The sequence below is a fragment of the Oncorhynchus mykiss genome, chromosome 1 (genome assembly GCF_013265735.2).
Source record: "Oncorhynchus mykiss isolate Arlee chromosome 1, USDA_OmykA_1.1, whole genome shotgun sequence".
In the NCBI taxonomy this organism is placed as follows: Eukaryota; Metazoa; Chordata; class Actinopteri; order Salmoniformes; family Salmonidae; genus Oncorhynchus; species Oncorhynchus mykiss.
Genome location: NC_048565.1, coordinates 45,002,228 through 45,025,357, shown reverse-complemented (window position 1 = coordinate 45,025,357; position 23,130 = coordinate 45,002,228). Strand labels below are relative to the sequence as shown.

General features: G+C 41.2%; 1 protein-coding gene across 3 annotated transcripts in view; it reads right to left on the bottom strand.

Moving 5' to 3' along the window:
• The window catches only part of galnt18a (UDP-N-acetyl-alpha-D-galactosamine:polypeptide N-acetylgalactosaminyltransferase 18a), a 101,234-nt gene that overhangs the window by 37,077 nt on the left and 41,027 nt on the right, over positions 1-23,130 (bottom strand). For all 3 annotated transcript variants that reach the window (XM_036978259.1, XM_036978276.1, XM_036978266.1), the window contains exons 9-10: positions 22,060-22,155; positions 287-451 (exon numbers count right to left, since the gene is read on the bottom strand). In XM_036978259.1, the coding sequence (XP_036834154.1) occupies positions 287-451; positions 22,060-22,155 (261 nt within the window). The remainder of the gene's footprint in view (positions 1-286; positions 452-22,059; positions 22,156-23,130) is intronic.

Genomic DNA, 23,130 nt, shown 5'->3' with positions numbered 1-23,130 from the left:
ACTTATGTAAATGTCATATTTCTGTTTTTATTTTAATCAATTTTCAAAATATTCTTAAAACATGTTTTTGCTTTGTCATTATGGGGTATTGTGTGTAGATTGATGAGGGGGGGGAACTTTTTCATAAATTTTACAATAAGGCTGTAAAGTAACAAAAATGTGGAAATACTTGTGAATACTTTCCGAAGGCACTGTATAAACTGGAAGTAGAAGCCTAAATATTGTTGTCCATTCGTTTAATCCATTTAGGAGAGGAATGGTAGGAGAAGACAGGAGTAGCCGTTACCTGAGTAAACAGCCAGGCGAGCTTCATGCGCTTGGCTGTGGCGTAGCTGCACTCCAGGAGCCGCGGCCGGTTATTCACATCCACCAGGCACTTGTTGTCATCGTCATCGATGGTGGGGCTCAGGACCCCCAGGTGAAGCTGATGTGAGTTTGTGTAGTACACGTTCTGGAGAAGGAAAATACAAAAAAGGACAAGTACCAGATGAGTGTCAAGCAAACAGAATGGAACAAGGAACAGAAATGGCATCTGAATGGAGGCACTGAAGGCAAGCATCATGGAGGTAATTGGGTGGGATTATGTTTGTCTGTCACAAACAAGACATTTAGAGAAGCAATTTTCCAAATGTAAAGCAACGTTTGAGCCTTTAATCTGTGATCTCGTATCCTGGAAGCGTATAGCGGACGTGGGATACGGTGATAAGTGGTTATTAAACAGGAGTCGGTCTATAGATTGACATTCCTTTCCAACAGAAGGCTTAATGGTGTTTCCTCACCATTCAGAGCTGGTGACAGAATCTCATTAGTCTGAATCCCTGTGAAGAGAGGACTCTGTCCTGCGTTACCTGCCAGGTCCTTTGATGGGTCCTAATGGTGTTTATTGTAATAAAGCCACAGCTTGAAGTGTTTACACACTTTACAAAAAAACTTGTAATTCAAAAGAGCAAGTAGTAGAAAGGAATTCATAAAAATGCATACATTGATGGACATTTTTCCAATACAATTTGTGGTTTCACTTTACAATAAGTGTCCCTAATATCATCCAATTACATGGTACATCGGTAAAGTGAAATTACAATGTAGGTACTGCACTTGTTGGTACATAGCAAACCTGTTATTCCTGTACAACGGTTTGTGGCATGCACTCATTCAAGGATTGACAAATACAATTATGATATACTGGGTGAGTGTAGGTTTAGCCACAATTAAATATAGTTTGCTGTGCAATCTAATGCACAAAAATGACAAATACCATTCAAATTCGTCGCTGACCATGACAGTGGCCATCTCTTTCACACAGCCAGCCACAAAATGCTTTCCGATAAGAAAGAGGAATCTAGTAGAGTGATTATTTACAGAGGCTTAATTGTAGTGGGACATCCTAATTGCTGGTGTTTGGCAGCCCCACCTGTTCTAACAGTGAAGAGGTGGTGGCAGGACAGAGACAACAGCTGTGCTGAATAAAATAGCCATGTTATCTGCATATGTGATGAAGAGGTTTCTCAGTGTGGGCTGAGCAAGGAGGTTAACCCTAGCAGCTGGGATGGGGAGTGAAGAGAGAGGGGACATCACTATAGTTAGCAACATGGCTCAGAAATACAGATATGCATCTGTTGGTCACAGAGACCTTAAACTAGTAGCCAGCTTATCTTCATGATGTGTTGTTCCTTCTCTCTTTCTAGAAGCAATCAGTTACAAGGCAAAAATACAGATTGAGGCCTTCAATCAAACTGAGGACTGAGAAATATATGTGCACCAGACAGGTCAAGGTTTCTTACATGCATGGCTTTGAGATGTAAGTTGGGTTGTTTGGATAACCCAATTGCTGGGTTGCAGGCATTGGGTCAATAGTTGTGTTGTGTAACTACATCAAGTTTGGGTTGTTGGTGCTGGGTCATTAAGGTTGGGCAATGGATATTTGACCCAGCCAGTGGGTTAATTCTCCTGCCACAAGCGCATGAAGTCCACAGAATACTTGCAAGTATTCTAGTTCTAATGCGATTCAGTGACTGACGAGTGGAAACCGGCATTGTTATTTCGACAGACTAAGGGTGTTTTGGCTGAATTAAATCCTTGAAAACGGTATGCAACAAAATGTTACGAATTATACATTTGATGGTAATTCAGGTTATAGGTTGTCCTATCATAATCAGGTAGGTAGCGTTACCTAGCTAGCCATTTTCTGTGCTAATAGCTGACACTTCTTCTGGACTGTCTCGGACATTGTTTCACATGTTAGCTGGCTAGCTAGCTAAGTTAACATGGTTAGATTTGACATATTCTAATTTAACCAAGCTATATGCTGGCTTGTCTCATGCTCGCATGGTGATTGATTGAGTTAGCTAGTGTTACTGTACTGGTTTTCAATGGTCTCTGACAGTGGGAGTATTATTCGAACTTGTGAAGTTGAGGAAGATGGATGCAAATTCTATTAGCTAGCTAACGTTAGAGTTTACCTTACATTTTAGTTTAGCTAGCTAGCTATGTTTCTAATATTTCTGTACTTAAATGCAGAGGTCAAGGCCAATGAATGGACAACAATGTAAAAATAAACTGAATGAGTGGAACCTGGCCTCTGATTCCAAAGTAAGTAAAAGTAAGAAATGTATTTTTGAAAGTGGGGACAGAGCTTTGGGAAGGAAAGAAACACTGATTTTCATTGACCCTGTGGAAAAACAGCATCTACGTCTTCCACATTGTCATTGATAACCAATAGTACAGCCTTAATGGAAACATAAAACATTACAACTTCACCAGAGCCTCTTAACAACTATGCAGCCACTTTGGGACTAGTTACAGTACATGCACAGCTACCATAGATTGTCTGGCATTCATTTCACCATACTTGCTTTATTGGTAATTTCACAGACATTCTGTCACAGTGACCAACCTGACACACATATTACAGGCTGGGAGCAGCTCATGGGCACTTCGGGACAAAGAGCCTTGCTTAAAAGGCACAACGGCAGTAGTTAGTATCCAGAGATATTGTAGCTGGTAAACATTTGGCTGACGGATCACTCTTTGCCAATTTCCCTGCAGGCAGCTTGGGGGTTTGAATATCAGCCTGCCTTTCTAACCACGAAACTACTAACGCCTCTATTAATTTTGCGCTTTCCTCACTCCCTTGCCTTTGTACAACTATTTGATCTGGCTTATCAACCCTTCCCTCAAAGTATTTAATTTAGAAATGTGGTTGAAACTTTCCCTTAAAATCTCCCCCCTAGCAGTTAAGCCTAGCGGTTAAGAGTGTTGGGCCAGTTACGGATAGGTTGCTGGTTTGAATCCCCGAGCTAGCAAGGTGGACAAATCTGCCATTCTGCCCATGAGCAAGGCAGTTAACCCCCAACAACAGCTACTGCTGCCCGGGTGCCAAAGACGTGGCGGTCAATTAAGGGGGACCCCCCCCGCCCTTCCCACCCCCTCTCTGATTTAGAGGGGTTGGGTTAAATGCGGAAGACACATTTTGGTTTACTACATTCAGTTGTGCAACTGATTAAGTACCCGCTTTCCCTTTTACCCTCTCATTTGGAACGGAAGAGATGGACCAGGAAACGCTCTTGCTTTTGGACGACTCGACTATAGCCTGAAGTTAAAGAAGAACATAAAAATCTTACATGCAGTGAGTGTTCTGTAAATTACACCTTTTTTTTAATACACGAGGGGAAGTCCTCGAGACACAGACATGAATACTTAGGACTGTGGACACACCAAGCTTGAGCAGTAGCTGGGTCTTGCCAGGTACATGTTGAAAGATTTATGTATTTTGAAAACTGATTGTTAAAAGGAATTTATAATTCATTGAATACTTTGTGCTCACAACAGAGTCAAATGTGAGAGGGTAGCCCAGATGACCAAGTGGCTGAACATCTGGCCGGCAAACCAGGTTGCAGAGTACACAAAGGAGGCCGTGATCCAGAGGGCTCAGTGGACCAGACAGAATGGGGCCAAGACAGTCGAGATAGTCAGAGAGTATCCGTGTCTGCTTGATACTCCAGGCATGGTGGGTCATTTTCACAAAAACAGACTTTAATTTGATTCTGCTTTCTAGGATTAACTAGCCTGGGCTGGGGAAGAAACGTTTTTTGACCTTGAAGACTGATCCAGTTACCTTTTATTTAAATCGGAAGCCTAATTATCTGCATGCTTCCCGAGTCGTAGTGGGAGGACAACAACATATCATCGCGTGAGTTTCCGCCGCCATTTCTCGCACAATTCATTTAAAATGACACAAAAATATCCCACCATGTCAACATTTAAAAAAAAAAATCTTTAGCCATTTATAGAATTGTACCGGGATTTTATGTTTCCATCAGCCCAGTCGTGACTTTTTTCATGCATCAGAATTCATCTGCATGAAATGGTTGACTGGAAACGTGGTTAGTGTTGTGTAAATTAACCTTTGAGCCCCAGCCTCAAATGAATGAAAGATGTAGGCATCAAACAGAGATTGGATGTTGATGTAAATGGCTAAATTAATTGTGTGTGGTGGCATTGTCAGTGTGCCTCGATGGTTTGCACAAGTCCTTATAATCTAAAAATCACATGATTTCACTAAGGTGGAGGTGACCAGACCATACCCATTAGCGTTGGCTCTTGGGAACTGCTCACAGGTGTTTACAGTCATTAGTGGACTGGCATTGGAGCAAGATGCACTGCTTGGGGCACTGGATGTGTCCTATTATGTGTTTGATTTTATAGTTAGCTTTTCTATGCCTTTGTTCCTGCTTTTTGCCTATTGTACGGATTGTGGCTCGTTTTCCTTTAGTTCAATTACTGAAGCGCATTCTGGTATGCTTTCATTCTTTCACACCAATTTACTTTTAATACAAATGGTCGATTTTGGAGATTGTGAAAAGTGCTTTATGAACGAAATACACTTATTAAGTAATGAGTCATTAATCCATGTCCTTAGTAGAGTGACATTCAAATGTAATATTTTACACTTGTTCTGTGTAACAATGTTTTAACTCTATCCAAATGTAGACCATTATTGTATGGCAAAACAGCATGGTGTGTGTGTGTGTGTGTGCGTGTGCGTGTGCGTGTGTGTGTGTGTGTGCTGTCACCTAAGATATCCGAAGTGTGCCAAAGAATGTGATCATCTATTGATTAGCTCTGGCATCAGAGCTATCAGACAGATCTGTGTTAATACCACTTAAGACAGACAATGTCACACACACACACACATGCTTTGTTTTTCTCAGATTGCAATCTGTGTGCACACCAAGTTCAACTGAGGCATTAGTCTGATGTTTGGACCTTAGAGAATATGACTCTATTCTAATAAGCATTCCTAGCTTATGAAATATTATCTTGTGAAATATACTGACCAAAAAAATGAAACGCAACATGTAAAGTATTGGTCCCATGTTTCATGAGTTGAAATAAAATATCCCAGAAATGTTCCATATGCACAAAATGCTTATTCGTTTACATCCCTGTTAGTAAGCATTTCACATTTCGCCAAGATAATCCTTCCACCTCACAGGTGTGGCATATTAAGAATCTAATTAAACAGCATGATCATTACACAGGTGCACCTTGTGCTGGTGACAATAAAAGGCTACTCTAAAATGTGTAGTTGTGTCACACAACACAATGCCAGAGATGTCTCAAGTTTTGAGGAAGTGTGTAATTGGCATGCTGACTGCCGGAATGTCCACCAGAGCTGTTGTCAGAGAATTGAATGTTAATTTCTCTACCATAAGTCAACTCCAATCTTTGTTTTAGAGAATTTGGCAGTACGTCCAACTGGCCTCCCAAACGCAGACCACGTGTAACCAAGCCAGCCCAGGACCTCCACATCTGGCTTCTTCAACTGCGGGATGATCTGAGAACAGCCACCCAGACAGCTGATGAAACTGTGGGTTTGCACAACCAAATAATTTCTGCACAAACTGTCAGAAACCATCTCAGGGAAGCTCACCTGCGTGCTCGTCGTCCTCACCAGGGTCTTTACCTGACTGCAGTTCGGTGTCGTAACTGACTTCAGTGGTCAAATTCTGACCTTCAATGGCACGCTGGAGAAGTGTACAATTCACAGATTAATTCCGGTTTCAACTGTCCCAGCAAATGGCAGACAGCGTATATGGTGTCGTGTGGACGAGCGGAAGTGTCCCATGGTGGCGGTGGGGTTACGGTATGGGCAGGCATAAGCTACGGACAATGAACACAATTGCATTTTATAAATGGCAATTTGAATGCACAGAGATACAGTACCGTGACGAGATCCTGAGGTGGTCACACCAGATACTGACTGGCTTTCCGATCCACGCCCCTACCTTTTTTTAAAAGGTATCTGTGACCAACAGATGGATGTCTTTATTCCCAGTCATGCCCTAATGAATTTGACAATTTACTGATTTCCTTATATGAACTGTAATTCAGTAAAATCTTGGAAATCTTTGCATGTTGCGTTTATATTTTTGTTCAGTGTAATAAAGACATTAGGGCTTTGTTTCAATGTATGTTCTGAAATGCAGGCAATAGAAATTCATTACTTGAAATTCAACATTGTATATTGATTGTGAGGGGGTGGGATGGTAGAGTAAGCAAAAATATTCAAGAAAAATTGAAATTAGGATTACATAAATTACCCAGCTGCTGGGTCAATCCCCCAACCCAATGTGCTTGGTTTGTCACAACCCAGCAATATAGACTAATGTCCCCAAAAATTGGGTTAAGCGCTCAACCCAAAGGACTGGGTTAGAAGCACTACCCAAACCCGCTGTGTTGAATTAACCCAATGCTGTGTTAGCCCAATATTGACCCAGCACTGGGTAGTCAAATATGAATTGCCATATTAGGCATAAGTGAATTTCTATGCCAAAATATAAATTGTTTTCACCGATTGTTTTCAGTATCCTAATTTTGTTTTCTGATAGTTTCAGGACAGCCATCTCCAAAGTTCACTCAAAAGGCAATAGTTCTGGACTGGGTTTGATTTCGTTTTTTGTTGTTTTAAATATTCAAATGTTGTTAATTATCTTTTAAACTTCCATTCTTAATCTATTGCTCAGTTATCACCTGGCTCATAATTAATTATGTAGTTGTCCCTTTAAAACAGCCTAAGGTCAACATCCCCATATTGTTCACATTTCTCCCATGTAAAAAAATATTCAGTCTTTGCTATTTTCTTCATTACCACACAGATTATTTAAAGTTGTATTGGATTTATTTGAGACATGGAATGCATGTTGTTTAGTATATTTACTACATTTATTTTTTTTCTCTGTGAAGTAAGTTCATATTAAAGTAATTATTTGGTTTATTTACAGTGCATTCAGAAAGTGTTCAGACCCCTTTACTTTTTCCACATTTTGTTACAGCCTTCTTCTAAAATGGATTAAATATATTTTTTCCCCTCAATCTACACACAATATCCCAGAATGACAAAGCAAAAACCATTTTTTTAAATAAATCTTTACAAATGTAAAAAATAAATAATTATATACACCTTACTTACATAAGTATTCAGACCCTTTCCTATGAGCTCAGGTGTATCCTGTTTCCATTGATCATCCTTGAGATGTTTCTATAACCAGACAGAGATGGCCGCCTCGCTTCGCGTTCCTAGGAAACTATGCAGTTTTTTGTTTTTTTACGTGTTATTTCTTACATTAGTACCCCAGGTCATCTTAGGTTTCATTACATACAGTCGAGAAGAACTACTGAAGATAAGATCAGCGTCAACTCACCATCAGTACGACCAAGAATATGATTTTCGCGAAGCGGATCCTGTGTTCTGCCTTTCAACCAGGACAACGGAATGGATCCCAGCCGGCGACCCAAAAAAACGGCTCCGTAAAAGAGGGAAACGAGGCGGTCTTCTGGTCAGACTCCGGAGACGGGCACATCGTGCACCACTCCCTAGCATTCTTCTCGCCAATGTCCAGTCTCTTGACAACAAGGTTGATGAAATCCGAGCAAGGGTAGCATTCCAGAGGGACATCAGAGACTGTAACGTTCTTTGCTTCACGGAAACATGGCTCACTGGAGAGACGCTATCGGAGGCGGTGCAGCCAGCGGGTTTCTCCACGCATCGCGCCGACAGAAACAAACATCTTTCTGGTAAGAAGAGGGGCGGGGGCGTATGCCTTATGGCTAACGAGACGTGGTGTGATCACAGAAACATACAGGAACTCAAATTCTTCTGTTCACCTGATTTAGAATTCCTCACAATCAAATGTCGACCGCATTATCTACCAAGAGAATTCTCTTCGATTATAATCACAGCCGTATATATTCCCCCCCAAGCAGACACATCGATGGCTCTGAACAAACTTTATTTGACTCTTGCAAACTGGAATCCATACATCCTGAGGCTGCATTCATTATAGCTGGGGATTTTAACAAGGCTAATCTGAAAACAAGACTCCCTAAATTGTATCAGCATATCGATTGCGCAACCAGGGCGGGAAAAACCTTGGATCATTGTTATTCTAACTTCCGCGACGCATATAAGGCCCTGCCCCGCCCTCCTTTCGGAAAAGCTGACCACAACTCCATTTTGCTGATCCCTGCCCTACAGACAGAAACCAAAACAAGAAGCTCCCACGCTGAGGTCTGTCCAACGCTGGTCCGACCAAGCTGATTCCAGACTCCAAGACTGCTTCCATCACGTGGACTGGGATATGTTTCGTATTGCGTCAGATAACAACATTGACGAATACGCTGATTCGGTGTGCGAGTTCATTAGAACGTGCGTTGAAGATGTTGTTCCCATAGCAACGATTAAAACATTCCCTAACCAGAAACCGTGGATTGATGGCAGCATTCGCGTGAAACTGAAAGCGCGTCCCACTGCTTTTAATCAGGGCAAGGTGACTGGTAACATGACCGAATACAAACAGTGCAGCTATTCCCTCCGCAAGGCTATCAAACAAGCTAAGCGTCAGTATAGAGACAAAGTAGAATCTCAATTCAACGGCTCAGACACAAGAGGTATGTGGCAGGGTCTACAGTCAATCACGGACTACAAGAAGAAAACCAGCCCAGTCACGGACCAGGATGTCTTGCTCCCAGGCAGACTAAATAACTCCCTCAGAGCATGCGCAGACCAGCTGGCCGGTGTGTTTACGGACATATTCAATCAATCCCTATACCAGTCTGCTGTTCCCACATGCTTCAAGAGGGCCACCATTGTTCCTGTTCCCAAGAAAGCTAAGGTAACTGAGCTAGCACTCACTTCCGTCATCATGAAGTGCTTTGAGAGACTAGTCAAGGACCATATCACCTCCACCCTACCTGACACCCTAGACCCACTCCAATTTGCTTACCGCCCAAATAGGTCCACAGACGATGCAATCTCAACCACACTGCACACTGCCCTAACCCATCTGGACAAGAGGAATACCTATGTGAGAATGCTGTTCATCGACTACAGCTCGGCATTCAACACCATAGTACCCTCCAAGCTCGTCATCAAGCTCGAGACCCTGGGTCTCGACCCCGCCCTTTGCAACTGGGTACTGGACTTCCTGACGGGCCGCCCCCAGGTGGTGAGGGTAGGCAACAACATCTCCACCCCGCTGATCCTCAACACTGGGGCCCCACAAGGGTGCGTTCTGTGCCCTCTCCTGTACTCCCTGTTCACCCACGACTGCGTGGCCACGCACGCCTCCAACTCAATCATCAAGTTTGCGGACGACACCACAGTGGTAGGCTTGATTACCAACAACGACGAGACGGCCTACAGAGAGGAGGTGAGGGCCCTCGGAGTGTGGTGTCAGGAAAATAACCTCACACTCAACGTCAACAAAACTAAGGAGATGATTGTGGACTTCAGGAAACAGCAGAGGGAACACCCCCCTATCCACATCGATGGAACAGTAGTGGAGAGGGTAGTAAGTTTTAAGTTCCTCGGCGTACACATCACAGACAAACTGAATTGGTCCACTCACACAGACAGCATCGTGAAGAAGGCGCAGCAGCGCCTCTTCAACCTCAGGAGGCTGAAGAAATTTGGCTTGTCACCAAAAGCACTCACAAACTTCTACAGATGCACAAACGAGAGCATCCTGGTGGGCTGTATCACCGCCTGGTACGGCAACTGCTCCGCCCACAACCGTAAGGCTCTCCAGAGGGTAGTGAGGTCTGCACAACGCATCACCGGGGGCAAACTACCTGCCCTCCAGGACACCTACACCACCCGATGTTACAGGAAGGCCATAAAGATCATCAAGGACAACAACCACGCGAGCCACTGCCTGTTCACCCCGCTATCATCCAGAAGGCGAGGTCAGTACAGGTGCATTAAAGCTGGGACCGAGAGACTGAAAAACAGCTTCTATCTCAAGGCCATCAGACTGTTAAACAGCCACCACTAACATTGAGTGGCTGCTGCCAACACTGACTCAACTCCAGCCACTTTAATAATGGGAATTGATGGGAAATGGGAAATATATCACTAGCCACTTTAAACAATGCTACCTAATATAATGTTTACATACCCTACATTGTTCATCTCATTTGTATACGTATATACTGTACTCTATATCATCTACTGCATCCTTATGTAATACATGTATCACTAGCCACTTTAACTATGCCACTTTGTTTACATACTCATCTCATATGTATATACTGTACTCGATACCATCTACTGTATCTTGCCTATGCTGCTCTGTACCATCACTCATTCATATATATTTTTATGTACATATTCTTTATCCCCTTACACTGTGTATAAGACAGTAGTTTTGGAATTGTTAGTTAGATTACTTGTTGGTTATTACTGCATTGTCGGAACTAGAAGCACAAGCATTTCGCTAGACTCGCATTAACATCTGCTAACCATGTGTATGTGACAAATAAAATTTGATTTGAGTCCACTTGTGGTAAATTCAATTGATTGGACATGATTTGGAAAGGCACACACCTGTCTATATAAAGTCCCACAGTTGACAGTGCATGTCAGAGCAAAATCCATGAGGTTGAAGGAAGTGTCCGTAAAGCACCGAGTCAGGACTGTGTCGAGATACAAATCTGGGGAAGGGTACCAAAAAATGTCTGCAGCATTGAAGATCCCCCAAGAACACAGTGGCCTCCATCATAATTAAATAGAATTTGTTTGGAACCACCAGCACTCTTTCTGGAGCTGGCCGCCCAGCCAAACTGAGCAATCGGGGGAGAAGAGCCTTGGTCAGGGAGGTGACCAAGAACCTGATGTTCAGTCTGACCTTTGGCCTGAATTCCAAGCATCACATCTGGAGGAAACTTAGCACCATCCCTACGGTGAAGCATGGTGGTGGCAGTATTATGATGTGGAGATGTTTAGACTAGTCAGGATCGAGGGAAAGATGAACGGAGCAAAGTACAGAGAGATCCTTGATGAAAACCTGCTCCAGAGCACTCAGGACCTCAGACTGGAGTGAAGGTTCACCTTCCAACAGGACAATTACACTAAGCACACAGCCAAGACAACGCAGAAGTGGCTTCGGGACAAGTCTCTGAATGTCCTTGAGTGGCCCAGCCAGAGCCCGGACTTGAACCAGATCGAGCATCTCTGGAGAGACCTGAAAATAGCTGTGCAGTGATGCTCCCCATCCAACCTGACAGAGCTTGAGAGGATCTGCAGAGAAGAATTTGAGAAACTCCGCAAATACAGGTGTGCCAAGCTTGTAGCATCATAATACCCAAGGAGACTTGAGGCTGTAGTTGCCGCCAAAGATGCTTCAACAAATTACTGAGTAAAGGGTCTGAAAACTTCTGTAAATATGGTTTAAGTTTTCATTTTTTTAATCCATTTTAAAGAATTTCTAAAGATCTATTTTACAATTAGGCTGTAACGTAACGAAATGTGGAAAAAGTAGTGGTCTGAATACTTTCCGAATGCACTGTAGATACATTTCAATGTTGTTTAACACACAGTAACCAAAAATGTGATCTAATTTGCATATTCATACTGAGTTTACAACAAACAGAATGTTCGCCACAAGTTTCCAAGAATTGTTTGCGAGAAGTTCACAAGTTGCCGCAAATGTACAGCAACCATTTGCCACAAAACTAATTTGCATGTGAAAATATGAGCTTGTCGCAAATTTGAGGCAAATTGGTCAAAGGCTTGCCACAACTGTTTGTCAGAAGCCTGTTTTTTCAGTAAGTGTTTACATGTTGCATTTATATTTTTGTGGCATACACACACGCATTAACACTGACCCATCTTGTAACACATGCCTTAAACATCATCCCACACCCATCTGAGTCCAAACACACACACCCCACATCACTCATACAGAAGTCATACAGGAGAGGAAGTCTAAATAGATTCATTGGGATCTCCCAACTCTGACATCACCCCATAGAAGTTGACATTTCAAACGGTTAAGGGGGTTATGGTTAGGTAAGGATTAAGGTAAGGGGTTAAGGTTAGGGTTTAGGGTAGGGACATCAAGTATTTCGGATAGCACTAAGCATACAGGTGATGAGAGAGAATGGAAAGTCATCATGGTAACTAAATTCTGTGTCTGCAACTCTGGTATGCTCCCATGGTGATTTAAATCAGATGCCTTTCGATCCGAGTTGGATAGTACTTTTTTATCCATGTCAAGTAGGCTAATATAGATAGGTAAAAGAAATGTCAATCCTTTTGTATACAATATGATATACAGGGAAAATGGGAGAACAGCACACCCTATGAGCAGAACACATTTTATAGAAAATATGTTACGTCTAGTTCCTCATTTAGACCTCTTGAAGACAGTGTTGAGGAAATGTATCCAAAAGGACTCGTCTAAGCAGGAACTTGTCAATATCCCCCCCCCCCCCCCATTTGGCATTTTCACATGTTCAATGCCCAGATAGGGGAGAAAGGACAAGTTGTGCTTTGCCTGGGAAAAATGCAGCGCAAGAAGACTTTTGATATCATTATGTCTAATGCAACTCCTGTCTTCCGTGGTTCATGTTTTAAGCACTCTAGTCTTTCCCCACATATGACAATCTGCATGGACACCAGATCAAATAAATGACATTTGTGGTGTTGCAGGATATTTTGCCTTTGATATCTCTGTCAGTCTCTGGGTGATAAAAAAAAAAAAAGATTTTATTTGATTATTATAATGATATCAAAAGTCCTCTTGCTGTGCATTTAGTTGGATGTGCATATTTTTCTCTCCTTTCAACTAAACTCTGTGTGCCATAAATGAGATCAAGCTCTGCATCTCGTTTTTCACAATAATGTGAATATTATGTACAGCTGCATCCCATGATTGTAAGATATTTGTGCTGTAAACATTCACTGGTTTCAATGGATTTTTCTAGGGAGATACAGTAACTCCATATCTCGATGCAAGGTTCAGAGACCATGTGATTATGTTAATCTGTTGTTGATAAGATTGCACCCAGTCTTAATGGTCCTCAATGGAGGCGTCTTTGAAATGAGCTTGACTTAATGAAATGACAACCATTTTCATGTCTTAATTTCACATTCCCCTTTCACAATACCTCAGAATACTAAAAAAGGGTGTTATTTTCACTTAGTTGATGCACCATCTCCTTCTGAGCAGAAAACAAGTTCAATGAAAACTGCTTGGGGATACAATTTATTAGCTCTGGGGAAAAAAAAGAGGATTGATGTGACATTTTTCAATAAGAAAGTTAATATTTTGATCCCAGTTGTGATCAATTATTTGCTTTTCGAATACGTGTGAAGTCGTTCTGGAAGAATAGTTTGTTTATATGTAAAATAACTCAGATTTTTGTTTTAATCATTTCTATTCCAATGTCAGACGAAAACATAAATCATTGTCTTCAGTGCTTTAAAGTAAGGTTTTTCTAAAGTATAAGGGCTGCTTAAATACATATTTTCTCTGTCTCCAAAGACAGACTGTTTTTCATTCAGATGGTTGACATACTGTACAAGTCAAAAGTTTGGACACCTACTCATTCCAGGGTTTTTATTTATTTTTACTATTTTCTACATTGTATAATTTTGGTGAAGACATCAAAACTATGAAATAACACATATGGAATCATGTAATAACCCCAAAAAATTTTTAAAATGTATTTATTTGAGATTCTTGAAAGTAGCCACCCTTTGCCTTGATGACAACTTTGCCAATTCTTGGCATTCTCTCAACCAGTTTCATGAGGTAGTCACCTGGAACACATTTCAATTAGCAGGTGTGCCTTTTTTGAATAGAAAATATACAGTGCCTTGCGAAAGTATTCGGCCCCCTTGAACTTTGCGACCTTTTGCCACATTTCAGGCTTTAAACATAAAGATATAAAACTGTATTTTTTTGTGAAGAATCAACAACAAGTGGGACACAATCATGAAGTGGAACGACATTTATTGGATATTTCAAACTTTAACAAATCAAAAACTGAAAAATTGGGCGTGCAAAATTATTCAGCCCCCTTTAGTTAATACTTTGTAGCGCTACCTTTTGCTGCGATTACAGCTGTAAGTCGCTTGGGGTATGTCTCTATCAGTTTTGCACATCGAGAGACTGAAATTTTTTCCCATTCCTCCTTGCAAAACAGCTCGAGCTCAGTGAGGTTGGATGGAGAGCATTTGTGAACAGCAGTTTTCAGTTCTTTCCACAGATTCTCGATTGGATTCAGGTCTGGACTTTGACTTGGCCATTCTAACACCTGGATATGTTTATTTTTGAACCATTCCATTGTAGATTTTGCTTTATGTTTTGGATCATTGTCTTGTTGGAAGACAAATCTCCGTCCCAGTCTCAGGTCTTTTGCAGACTCCATCAGGTTTTCTTTCAGAATGGTCCTGTATTTGGCTCCATCCATCTTCCCATCAATTTTAACCATCTTCCCTGTCCCTGCTGAAGAAAAGCAGGCCCAAACCATGATGCTGCCACCACCATGTTTGACAGTGGGGATGGTGTGTTGCTTTTACGCCAAACATAACGTGTTGCATTGCTGCCAAAAAGTTCCATTTTGGTTTCATCTGACCAGAGCACCTTCTTCCACGTTTGGTGTGTCTCCCAGGTGGCTTGTGGCAAACTTTAACCAACACTTTTTATGGATATCTTTACGAAATGGCTTTCTTCTTGCCACTCTTCCATAAAGGCCAGATTTGTGCAATATACGACTGATTGTTGTCCTATGGACAGAGTCTCCCACCTCAGCTGTAGATCTCTGCAGTTCATCCAGAGTGATCATGGGCCTCTTGGCTGCATCTCTGATCAGTCTTCTCCTTGTATGAGCTGAAAGTTTAGAGGGACGGCCAGGTCTTGGTAGATTTGCAGTGGTCTGATACTCCTTCCATTTCAATATTATCGCTTGCACAGTGCTCCTTGGGATGTTTAAAGCTTGGGAAATCTTTTTGAATCCAAATCCGGCTTTAAACTTCTTCACAACAGTATCTCGGACCTTCCTGGTGTGTTCCTTGTTCTTCATGATGCTCTCTGCGCTTTTAACGGACCTCTGAGACTATCACAGTGCAGGTGCATTTATACGGAGACTTGATTACACACAGGTGGATTGTATTTATCATCATTAGTCATTTAGGTCAACATTGGATCATTTAGGTATCCTCACTGAACTTCTGGAGAGAGTTTGCTGCACTGAAAGTAAAGGGGCTGAATAATTTTGCACGTCCAATTTTTCAGTTTTTGATTTGTTAAAAAAGTTTGAAATATCCAATAAATGTCGTTCCACTTCATGATTGTGTCCCACTTGTTGTTGATTCTTCACAAAAAAATACAGTTTTATATCTTTATGTTTGAAGCCTAAAATGTGGCAAAAGGTCGCAAAGTTCAAGGGGGCCGAATACTTTCGCAAGGCACTGTAGGTCATTTGTGGAATTTCTTTCCTTTTTAATGCACTTGAGCCAATCAGTTGTGTTGTGACAAGGTAGGAGTGGTATACAGAAGATAGGACTATTTGGTAAAAGACCAAATCCATATTATGGCAAGAACAGCTCAAATAAGCAAAGAGAAACAACAGTCCATCATTCCTTTGGCATGAATGTCAGTCAATACAGAACATTTCAAGAACTTTGAAAGTTTTTTCAAGTGCAGTCGCAAAAAACATCCAGCTCTATGATGAAACTGGCTATCATGAGGACTGCCACAGGGAAGGAAGACTGAGTTACCTCTGCTGAAGAGGATAAGTTCATTAGTTACCAGCCTCAGAAATTGCCGCCCAAATAAATGCTTCAGAGAGTTCAATTAATTAACAGACAAATCTCAACATCAACTGTTCAGAGGAGACTGCGTGAATCAGGCCTTCATGGTCGATTTGCTGCAAAGAAACCACTACTAAAGGACACCAATAAGAAGAGACTTGCTTGTGCCAAGAAACACGAGCAATGGACATTAGACCGGAAATCTGTCCTTTAGTCTGATGAGTCCAAATTAGAGATTTTTCTTCCCCTTTTCAGTTTGTCATTATGGGGTATTGTGTGTAGAGTGATGAGGATAAAACAACAAAAAAAATGTCATCCATTTTAGAATAAAGGCTGTAACGTAAACATTTTTTGAAAAAAGTGAAGGGCTCTGAATATATTGTCCGAATGCACTGCACAATATTGCGGAGACGACTCTATTACAGAAGCATATATGATATCCATTATCTTTAAGATTTCAATACACTTATTCTGGCCTACACTCATATTGTTACCGATCCCACAGCATTTCAGTCTCTTTAAGATTCATCGAAAATAACATTCTACATTTTTTATACCATGTGGAACAAAGGCCTCTCTGTACGAGGAATAGAAAGGGAGCATGTCAATCCCTAACATATAAAAATCTCATTGCGTATTCATTGCGAGAAGAGACTCAATCCCGATGGAACGTTTCTGTTAAATGTAACAATTCTGGAATAACAGACAGACGGAAAGTAATTCAGAGCGATGGGCTAGAACAAAAGGCCCTTGTGTTAGCAGAGAGCTCTTTATTAATGTTCCTCTTTGTTTTTCAGCAAGCTGAAGTTGATGGCACAGGAGCTCCTGCTTTCTATTACTGAGCTACTGTACATATGATGCTTCATTAGGTTAAATGTCAAGAATTGTGTGCGTGTTGGTTCTTATATCCTTGCGGGGACCGAAAATCCCCCAAACGTCCCATAAGGGTGGTAAAACAAGTAAAATTCTCCCTCATGGGAACATTTCCCACATCCCAATAATGACAAAGGCTATTTTAAACTTAGGGGTTGGGTTTATGGTTAGGAGTTAGGTTGAGGGTTTGGGTTACAGGGATTTTGGAAATCTACTTCCCCAGAGTCAGATGAACTCGTGGATACCATTTTATGTCTCTGTGTCCAGTTTGAAGGAAGTTGCTAGCGCAATTGCTAACTAGTGTAAGCGCAATGACTGGAAGTCATTATGCTAACACTAGTTAGTTTTGCCAGCCAGTACTATCTTTAACTTCCTTCATACTGGACACAGAGACATAAAAATTGTATCCACGAGTTCATCTGACTCTGGGAAAGTAGATCAAAGGGTCTAATTGTCAAAACCCCAAAGTATGGTTCAGGTTAAGGAAAAAAATATTTTGAGTGGAAACCAATTTTAGGTCCCCACAAGTATAGAAGAACAAAACATGTTGTTTGTAGCACTCCAGTAACTGTCAGGATCTGTACATTACACAGCCAACATGTACTAATCCCTCTTCAATTAACTCAGCAAGGACTTCATTGCAAATATGTATATATCTTTCTCCTCCTGAGTTACTTTTCTGTTCGTATGCAAGGAAGAGATGGTGCTGTCAATTATCCGAGCCAACTCTCAATCCTTCATTATGAAACTAATTTCACACAGATATATCATATCAATGCATCTAAAGTTAATTAGCAAAGATGCCAAAGTAACTTTCAACAAGTGTGTAACAGACGACTGAAAACAACCACCCCTTTGGATTAATAAACATTGTAAGACTCCAACCATCTGCCTCCTGTGTCTGCATTTGGGACTCGCCTTGTGCCTTGATACCACCTTTGGTAGTACTACAGTATAGATCAAACCAGTCAAGGCAGAATTACACATTTCTTTCAGTGTTTTTTCTGTAGTTCGGTCTCCCTTTCACTCTCTGCAGTAACCTGTAGAGTGCTCTTTGATAAGATCCTTTGATAAGAAATATGGATCCCTAAAAGGTTTCTCCCACCCAGTGCAGTGCCAATTGGGATTTTCTCCATATCTCCACACAGTCTAGTCTGGTCTCCTAGGTAACACCAGTTCTAATGGGGCGATTCCATGCCAACTGGAGCGAAAAATATTTTTGGTATCTCAGATTGTTGTTTTAGCAATTTACACATAGAAACTTAATTGGGTGGAAGGATGTTCGACATGCTTTTTACATTTGCATCACAAACCATATATTAGATTTTTTTTTAAGTGGCCATTTTAGGTATTTTTTATACCTACAGTATACATGCCTCCTATAAGACCCTATGATCTGTGAACCGTGCATTATACAGACAACATCTTGGTATCAATATACTCCTTATAATGTTCTCTCAAATATGTATTATGTCTAGATTCTGAAATAAAAACATTGACATTCATTTATTCAATAAAACATATCATAAAATGACCCTTTTTTATATTTCTTACTTAAAGAAATTATATTTGGAACAATATACCCTTCAAACATCACATTTCCTGGGGGAGCTCTGGTACTTTTATTGATATAACCCATTTTATACATAGATTTACATACTAGGTAATTAACCAAATCACAAGCCTCCTTTAGGATTGCACATTCAGCAAATCACCAGCAGAGAGACTTCACTTTGAATATATTTACCATTCACTGTGTTGGTAGTGCTAATATAATGTTTCATAACTTCAGAATTAGCACAGAGCCCATTCTGGAAATGTGATGTACATGTAGAGTACGTTGTTCCAAACAATAGGTCTTAAAATGAACTAAATCAAAAGGTTGTTTTTCAGGGGGTAACATTAACTTCCTTGACCAAGCTGAAGGTCAAGTAACTTTGTTAAAAGCTAATTGCTTTGTGGACTTCACTGAACATAGGTTGCCCTCTGGCTTTGTGATAAAACAAAAGGTGTGGTTGAATTTATTCTGCCACTGTCATCTTCTTGTATGGGCCTTAGTTCATATGCCTTGCCACCATGATATAGGCCTAAAAGGTTACAGAGCAAACAACGCAATTTTCACAACACATAGGTTGTAATATGGCTTTTTTTCTGGCTTGGCTTCCCTAGAGATTTTACCCACACATCGCTACTGGAGGCGAGACATTTCCTAGTGGCATGGCAGACCATCCGTTCCCACAGGAAATACTCTTCTACCTCCTCCATAGTAGACAAGCCATCACTCTGATTGGTTGCTGGTTCATGGTCAATGACATTCACCACTGTCATAACTCTCCTGTGAAGATCTGAAGGATCAGGTTGCAGTGGGTCCGCTCTACAGTGCCCTCTCTCTCTCTCCCGCTTTATGGCGGTCGTAAAATACACTGCCTCTGGGCTCAGTAGTAATGAAGATTGGAATGTAACTGTGGAACACAGAGAGACACTTGGACATCAAAAAGGTTGAATAATTGAACAGTATTTCTGTATTCCAAGCAGTTGGAGTAGTCCGTGGACACTTAAGGGACAATCATGTTGAGTTTGTTTCATTTGGTGACCTCATGAAGGACAGGAGACACACATTACTGTTCCTTTCTTTGTATACACTTCTCAATTATGGGGATTGCATCTGAATGTTGTATAAAATAAATGATTGAGTATAGGAATATTTTTGAAAAGATTAAATGTGATGTTAGCCTTCTAAATGAGAGTTTGGGTTTTCATATAAAGTGATAACTAGTCAGTGACCACACCCCGTGAGCACAGACATTTACATCGGTGTCATGGAACGCCCCCTTTTCTACTCCAGAATAAAAGGAAGTGTGACAAAATGTACATTTAGTTAAGTTAACGCCGGGACCGGGTCCCCATGTTGAAATGGCTACTACTCTCTGGAGACCAAAACATTATAAATATTTTTACCTTCATTTAACTAGGCAAGTCAGTCAAGAACAAATTCTTACCTTCAATGACAGCCTACCGGGGAACAATGGTTGTTCAGGGGCAGAATGACAGATTTTTACCTTGTCAGCTCTGGGATTCGATCCAGCAACCTATCGGTTACTGACCCAACGCTCTAACCACTGTGCTGGGTGACGCTGGTGTGTGAAGTGATTCAAACTACTCTAGAGACCAGAAATGGTTGGCAACTCTACCAAAGGACATGACCAGAAAAAGTGGAGATCATCCCCATGCTGAAATGGTGAAATAAATCTACAAACTAAAGATATTTACAAGTGTAAATATGTAAAAATGTGTAAATTGCTATTTATTTTCGAATGAGTGGCTGTTCATGTTAAAAGTATTAGCATTGTGTAGCTATCAACTGTATTACAGTGGGCCCACTGAGTTTCCCCGCTCTTGAACTGTCCCCACCCCTTTCCTTTTTCTACCAAGCCGTCATATCGATTCCGTCCACGAGGGACTTGAATTTGTGTCATGTTAGTAACCAATGTATAACTGATTGTGTGTGTGTTTATGTAATTCTGCGATTGATTAGTTAGCTTGTAAATAAATAATTAAGCCAATTTGTATATCGCTGATTCATGATTTGATGCTAAGGTTATTGCAGATAAAGGGTTTGCGACGTTCAGGAATGATGAGGTAATAATACATTTTTAAAATTATTTTACCCCTTTTTCATCCCAATTTCATGGTATCCAATTGGTAGTTATAGTCTTGTCTCATCGCTGCAACTCCCGTACGGACTCGGGAACGGCGAAGGCGACGTCCTCCGAAACTCAACCCAACCAAGCCACACTGCTTCTTGACACAATGCACATCCAACCCGGAAGCCAGCCGCACCAATGTGTAACCTGGTCAGCGTGTACTGCGCCCAGGCCCGCCACAGGAGTCGCTAGTGCACGATGAGACAAGGATATCCCTGCCGGCCAAACCATCCCTAACCCGGACGACGCTGGGCCAATTGTGTGCCGCCCCATGGGCCTCCCGGTTGAGGCCGGCTGCGACAGACCACTGCCCCGGTAATAATACATTAATAGAAGACTGTAATCGATAAGATAAAATATCTGAAGAGTTCTATTCAGGAAATTTAGACTCAAACATTTTCCCAAGGAGCCCCAACTTCCTAGTTAATTACTATTCAGTGATTTGTTTAATTACGGAATAATTACACAGAGAATTGGTTTGATAATTGAACAGTCTTCACTTTTAATGATAGTCAACGCTACAACACCACCTTTCACCTCCATCCATACCCAGATAATGCTCTGATAGAGTTTGTATAGGCTTACACACTGATGGAGTGCGATGGTATTTTATCCTAACCCCTAACACTCCATCATAGTACAGAGGCAGGATTCAGCCTGAATACCCAATGTAAAACATCATCTCTGTTTGTATTCTACAGTCATTCCTGTAGAGTTACTGTCTAGAACTAAACTGCATGTTGGACTTCAGCACCTTCGCAATTGATAATCTCATATTTTGGGTTTCAGCAACAACAAAAAAATCACATGAAAGTGTTATACATAATAATTCAGTTATCTATCATGAGCCAAATGTACGTCTCAGGGAAAAAATGAAAATGTATAACGACAGCGAGACAGAATAGTGAAAGTGCAGCAGTTTGGAGAGCTACAGTAGCCGTGTAGATTGATTTCCATCTATGGTTTAACATTTCAGGCACCAGTCGATTATATTGACTTCCCCGGCAATAGTGGAACATAGTGTCCTCAGAAAAACTCAAGATGCCGTACCAGACTGTCTTGTTGCAATTATGAATTATGCAATGTGACTATGTAGACGGCCAGACATTCATGGTTTATGTTGCGTTAAAATCCAGCACATTACCAAAGAGGTAAAAGGAACAAGTCGTATAAAAGCACAAGGCATTGAGAAACACCTTTTCCAATAGCTTTTACATTCAATGGACAAGGAAACATGGATGAATAGCTCGAGTCATAGTTAGAGCAACAATCTTATTTTGTAAGTGGGGAAAAGACCCAGGAATAATTGCTGTGGTGTTTGCGTTAGGACCAGGACAGAGTTGGGAGTGACCTTACAGATAGAGGGGTTTAGAGGGCACTCGCCTGTGGTGTCATCCCATGACAGAGGTACAGGATGGGGATGTTGTCCGAGTCAGGCCCCTGATCTAGACACAGGTCATTCCTCAGCATGTTCTTTACCTGGAAGAGACAGACAGAGAGGAGGAAAATAATGCAATAACCAGGAAAGAGGGACTGAGACGGATTAAGACCGCAGAAGCTCGTTAATGGACAATCTGTTTTCTGAAAAGCCGTTAAGCTCGGGCTTCTTCCATCTGGCAAACGCCAATGGATAATTAGTCCTTTAACAATAGAATGATACAGCACAAAACTGGTTTGTGTGACGAACAGTTTGACAAATGGAAGCACTTTAGGCTAATTACGGTTAGCCTCGAAAGACAAAACACAATAGTGTAAACAATTGGCTTCCATTATCCTCACATCAACAAGGGAAGAAATACGTTTTTCCACTAAATAATTGCGACAAAAATAGTCCTGCAGCATCTGTTTGACCACAAATTGAGAGTCAGGAGAAATGTGCAGTTTGGAGCAGGGTTTAGAGCTACAGCTACAAAAAGAAATAACAAATACACTTTTCTACTACTATTTATTTTTCTATATTCTGTCATTTTTTCAATAAATGACTGTGGAATAATGTCCTTGTTATGTTAATGTCATTCTCAACAGTGCACTTCAGATTATCATGTTCATTTTTCAGAAAACAATCATGTGAGATTTAGTGGTCACATCCGTGTCAAATATGTATTCATATGCGTTTCACCAAGTTGTTTTGATAGCTGCCAACATAATCACATGCACAGCTTGACTCCCACACATGCTCAGTAGTGTCATGGTTTGGCATCAAACAATTCAAACACAGTTGTGATGTGAAGTGCTCATCAAACAACCAAGCAAAGCGTTGAGAGGGGCGGGCAGCTTATTCTTGGACAATGTCATTACTCATACTTCAATAAAACTGACCTATTTTTTGATTTCAGGCATCTTCAAACTTTCTTTGCTTCAGTGGAGGTATTGTCCACAAGCTGTGGCTTGAAATGGACTCCTAGGATAGTAATGTTTTATGTTCTCGCTAAGATATTGCAAAAGACTGTATCA